Source organism: Andrographis paniculata, unplaced genomic scaffold (genome assembly GCF_009805555.1).
Source record: "Andrographis paniculata isolate CXL003 unplaced genomic scaffold, ASM980555v1 Contig57END, whole genome shotgun sequence".
NCBI lineage: Eukaryota > Viridiplantae > Streptophyta > Magnoliopsida > Lamiales > Acanthaceae > Andrographis > Andrographis paniculata.
In genome coordinates this window covers 4881896-4887234 of record NW_026137592.1, presented here as the reverse complement: position 1 = coordinate 4887234, position 5339 = coordinate 4881896, and the positions used below count along the sequence as shown (strand labels likewise).

Below are 5339 nucleotides of genomic sequence, written 5' to 3'. Positions count from 1 at the left end.
GGGAATTGGATTTTAAATATATTATTATCCCATTTTGTCTCCAAAAAAAAAAAAATCAAATCAAATATCTAATTTTTTATTTGTTATATTATACTAAAAATTAATTTAAATTCAAAACATCATGTCAACACCTATTTATATTATATCATACAACTATTCAAATTCAACATTTTTATTATTCAAATTTCGAACTCAAAATTCAACCACAAAACAAACACAGCGTTAATGAATCGAGGTTATTTTTACATTGTATTATTGCTTTTGCTCTTACTTGTCCAAGTATTGAAATGCAACGACCAAAACAAACCCGGAGTCGTCTTACACGCGGCACAACCTTATTGAAGTCGAAGGGCGTGCGGGAGAAGGATCCGGTCGGGTCGGATCAGGTCGCTGGGATGGAATGGAATGGCGCCATTAATAAAATTCGAGTTTAGTTGTGAAGAGTATGTGTCATAAATAAAAATAATAAAATAATAATAATAATAATAATAATAAAATAAATAGACGTCGCCCGCCCCACGATGCGATACGATGATAGCAATTACCATATGATCGATCATCTGAAAAGTAAGCGAGTCAAATGGTCAGCCGCTGCTGCCCCCTACTTTTTAGCGCTCTCAAAAGGACGGCTCGCAACCTAGTTGGCGCTGCCCTTCTCACCACTGCCGCCTCCTCCTCCTCCAAACCCTCCTCCTCCGCCATGGACGCCGACCTCCAGACTCTCACTACCCGCCTCTGTATCGTCGGCAGCGGACCCGCCGCCCACACCGCTGCCATCTACGCCGCCCGGGCCGAGCTCAAGCCCATCCTCTTCGAAGGCTGGATGGCCAACGATATCGCCCCCGGAGGACAGCTCACCACCACCTCCGACGTCGAGAATTTCCCCGGCTTTCCCGACGGGATCGGTGGCCTCGACTTGACTGACAAGTTCCGTGCCCAGTCTCTCCGCTTCGGTACTCAGATATTCACGGAGACCGTCTCCAAGGTCGATTTCTCCTCATTTCCCTTCAAACTGTTTGCTGATTCCAAGACTGTCCTTGCCGATTCCGTCATTATCGCCACCGGCGCCGTCGCCAGACGCCTCACCTTTCCCGGTTCGGATACCTTCTGGAACCGCGGCATATCTGCGTGCGCTGTGTGCGACGGCGCCGCTCCCATATTTCGAGATAAGCCGCTTGCCGTGATAGGCGGCGGGGACTCGGCGATGGAAGAAGCTACTTTCTTAACAAAGTACGGTTCCAAGGTGTACATTATTCATCGCAGGAATGAATTTCGTGCTTCGAAGATAATGCAGCACAGAGCGGTCTCGAACCCTAAGATTGAAGTGCTGTGGAATTCTGTGGTGGCTGAAGCATATGGGGAGCGGAGTTTGGAGGGATTGAAAGTGAAGGATGTGAAGAGTGGGAGTGTTTTGGATCTGAAGGTCTCTGGTCTGTTCTTTGCCATAGGCCATGAACCTGCTACCAAGTTTCTTGACGGTCAGTTGGAATTGGACTCTGATGGCTATGTGGTAACTAAGCCTGGCACTACGCAGACCAGCGTCAAGGGTGTTTTTGCAGCTGGAGATGTCCAGGATAAGAAATACAGGCAGGCCATCACAGCTGCTGGATCTGGTGAGATTGCTCATAGTAATACAATTTCAATGTTTATTGCTTTTAGCTTTAATGCCTCTTTGTTCTATTTAATTTACGATTGCTATTTTCGCAAATTATTAATTGCTTTAGCCTTTCTGTGTAGTTTGATGGATAGGATTGATTAATTAGTTTGACGAACCTCATTGTTTGTTTGCTATGGATGATGAAACAATTAAATAGTTTAAACTAACACACGCTTCTTTTTTTTTTTTTTTATTCTTTGAATACAATAGAGTTTAATGTGATTGAACAATCAATCCTGTTCTTCAAGCTAAGCATGGTCTGTTTAAGCATAGAAGATATCTGTGTCATGGAATAGTTTGACTTGCACTTGAATTTTTTGAAGAACCTATGAAGCAAGTAAAGCATTTTCCTAATGATGTAGCTCTCCTTATGATGCTAGCATGTAGTTTCCTTTTTCTTGAAAACAGGTATGCACGCCTCATGGGATTCCTGAGGAATATATATGTTTGAGTTTCCTGTTTCCCTGGATCCAATATTGAAAGTTTAAATAAAAGAGGGGATGATTTCATTTTGAAAGTTATTCCTTCCCTTCACCACTGAAGAAAGAATAGATTTTGATTGTTGGAACTAGATGCTGCATTTGTATTATTGTGTCTAAACATGACTGTGTCAATGTGGGAAGAATTGGGTAAAGAAAAGATTACAGGAATTACTTTTTAACTCATAATGGAAGGCTTGTTTAATTGGGTTACATCAGATTCTATAATAAAGTTTGATGCAAACATTCCGACAGTAAAAACTAGTGAATGAAGCAAATCATTTGAATTCTATTAGCAGGACTGAATATGTCTCTCTAACTCTAAAAGTTGCAGGCTTGAAGCTATTCGTTAATCTTAATTTTTCATCTGAAATGATCAAAATAGTGACTAGAGCTAAAAATTTGTTATAATAATGTAGCTAGGATTAATCTTCAGGCAAATAACACCACCTCAATCCTGAGATATCATGTTTATGTGTTGTAGCCCACCAAATTCTCTTCATTGTGGCCAAATATTGAAACATTGTCATTCAAATTGTAAATATTTTAATAACATCAAATAGTATTTTTGTTCTATAATCTTAATGGATGTTGTACCACCAAATTGTCAACGGATTAATGCACAAGATATTGCAAGACCTTAAAAGTTTTGGCAATACTATGTAGGCAAGTAAAACTTTTATTTGATAATGAAATGACCTAACACTACTTATTATAGTGCTTTCATGTTAATATGTTGGGGCAGGCTCCACTTTTTGCTTTAACTAACAACCATAATTGTTGGCTATAAATGGTTTTCTGCTTAGATTCACTTTATGCGTTCAATATTTGTAGTGACTTGTCATATGATTCTGTGACTCACAAACAGTTCCCTTATAATTCATCTTTGGACTGGGGTTACTCACACACACACACAGAGCATATATGAGTAACAATCCTATCAATACTCCTCCCCAGGCTGAAGCATATATGTATTTATCATACCCATCTTGTTACAAATATGATACCTTAGTGAATCTATCTACAAGTTCATCTTTGGACTTAACATGTTGTAGGGATAAACTCTTTTTGGACCTTGATTTCTTCTTATTCAACTATTCGAGTTGTGCTACATCTTTCAAAGAAATAGTGGAATACATAATACAAAACTAGCATAGTCAAGCACTAACAATCTTCCCCATCTTATATTATGTGTGATACAACACAAAAAAGCTCATACACAGAAAACACTATTGTAGTAGCTTCATTAGCATAAGAATTATGTCACAGGGGGGTTTATTATACAAAGCCACAATATGTAGCAACATAACCTTTCTAGGATTTAACACAATCTTCACCTTTGTTCAATTTTTTTTTTTTTTTTTTTGTATGGCCAGACACATCGTTTAGCAATTAACATGTTACCTGATTCAATCAACTGATAGTTGTTAGCTGATTCAATTAACTGATAGTTGTTAGCTGATTCAATTAACTGATAGTTGTTAGCTGATTCAATTAACTGATAGTTGTTGACTTAATCAATTAGCTGGTTTGACTAGTTGATTCAATTAGTTGTATGTATTAAAATGTTTAGTACGACTATTTGACATTAGTTGTTTACATGTAAAATGATAATTAAGGACATTTATATGTTATTTTTTAAAATATTTAATTCTTTTTCATTTTGGTTTAAAATTTTTGAAAATTTTTGTTATTAATTATTGAAAATTATAAAAATATTATAAAATATTTATTCTTATTTTTTAGATTTGAGAAAAATATTTTAATTAAAGAACAATAATAATTAATTTTTTATTGAAGTTATGTAAAATATAAAATAATAAATCTTTCATATATATTTTTTTATTATGTTAATTATTGTTTATTAAATTTTAATGTAAAATTTATATAATAAAAAAATATATAAATAAATTAATAATAAATTAAATATATTAAAGTAATTAATAAATACTCCAATTAAAATATATTTATATGTATGGAAAAACTAATTTACCAAACACATATATTGGCCTTTTGATTGGTCAAACAACTAAAAGTTGTTTAATAAGCTAAAAGCTTTTCAAAAAGCTTTTTCCCAAACACCCCCTTAACCTTTCAAAAGATTGGTAAGTAACCAATTTATTTAAACGAAATCCAAACAAAGTGTAGCAAATTAGAACACTGTGGATCCAACTGAAGTAAAAGTGAAGCTGGACTGACCAATCGAACATGATCAAGTAGAGGATGAAACTAACAACTTAGGAATGGTGGTAGACAGATAGTGATGAGTAATTAAGGAGGCAGGGGTGAGGATAGGTGAAGTTGACTAAAAAGATAAGTTCAATGGCAGAGGCTAGGAGCAGGACATCAGGGAGATGGTGCTGAGTGAATTGTGAAGTTTCTTGCCAGCACATGCGTTGGCTATGCATGTATAGATAGGAGTAATAATCCTAACCTAGTCTAACTGTATCTCGTATCCAAATCTCACTCTAGTTATGTAAGCTTATCTACCCAGACTACTGCATGAATTAGAACTATAAGTCATCATTGTTGGGAAGATGTAGTTTTAGAATTTTCTCTACAACACATGGCTATGGCAGCCAATGTAAGCCTCCTGTTTTATACATTGTAGGCATATGAATTCCTTTAATTCTTCTCCAACTCATCCATCTTCAAATAAGCTCATAAAGGGGCAATAAGTAAAAGACCTCGTGAGTCCGGACAATGACAAGGACAAGCATTGACTCTCCCCTTATGATTATTCTCATTAGCTCTGAATTTTAAGTGGTGAAGCAGAGCTAAAAGAAGGGATTTTGGAGGGCATTGGTCAATCAATTGTTGGAATCGATTATATCATGATCTGAGACTCCGCAAAGGAAGTGTCAAGATTGCCTCCCTCCTAAAACACATCTTAGCTTTGTCTCTCAGAAGATGCATTATTTTGAATGCTTATTCACCTGTTATTATCACAGTAATTATTTTTCCGAATGAAATCTCAACCAGAATTGATATGCGTGCAGGATGTATGGCTGCACTGGATGCAGAACATTTCCTCCAAGAAATTGGTTCTCAAGAAGGTAAGAGTGAGTGAGTTACTACCTCCAAAGCTCATGAAAATAAGTGTAGTGTTTCTAGAGATGATAGTCTCATTGAGGCATGACACATTTCGAATTTAACATTGAAATTATTTGTGATTCATTACTTAAATTATACTTTGATTTGAA

General features: G+C 36.2%; 1 protein-coding gene across 1 annotated transcript; it reads left to right on the top strand.

The window, feature by feature from the left end:
* The first annotated feature begins 540 nt into the window (after window positions 1–540).
* Window positions 541–5339, top strand: LOC127257345 (thioredoxin reductase NTRB-like). The gene is made up of 2 exons (XM_051283729.1): window positions 541–1613; window positions 5136–5339. The coding sequence occupies exons 1-2, from the start codon at window positions 581–583 to the stop codon at window positions 5204–5206; spliced, it is 1104 nt and encodes a 367-aa protein (XP_051139686.1). The 5' UTR covers window positions 541–580; the 3' UTR covers window positions 5207–5339.

Coding starts and splice junctions, on each gene's coding strand:
- LOC127257345 (XM_051283729.1), top strand. CDS start 581: ATGGTCAGCCGCTGCTGCCCCCTACTTTTTAGCGCTCTCAAAAGGACG. Junction 1,614..5,135: donor CATCACAGCTGCTGGATCTG/GTGAGATTGCTC, acceptor ATATGCGTGCAG/GATGTATGGCTGCACTGGAT.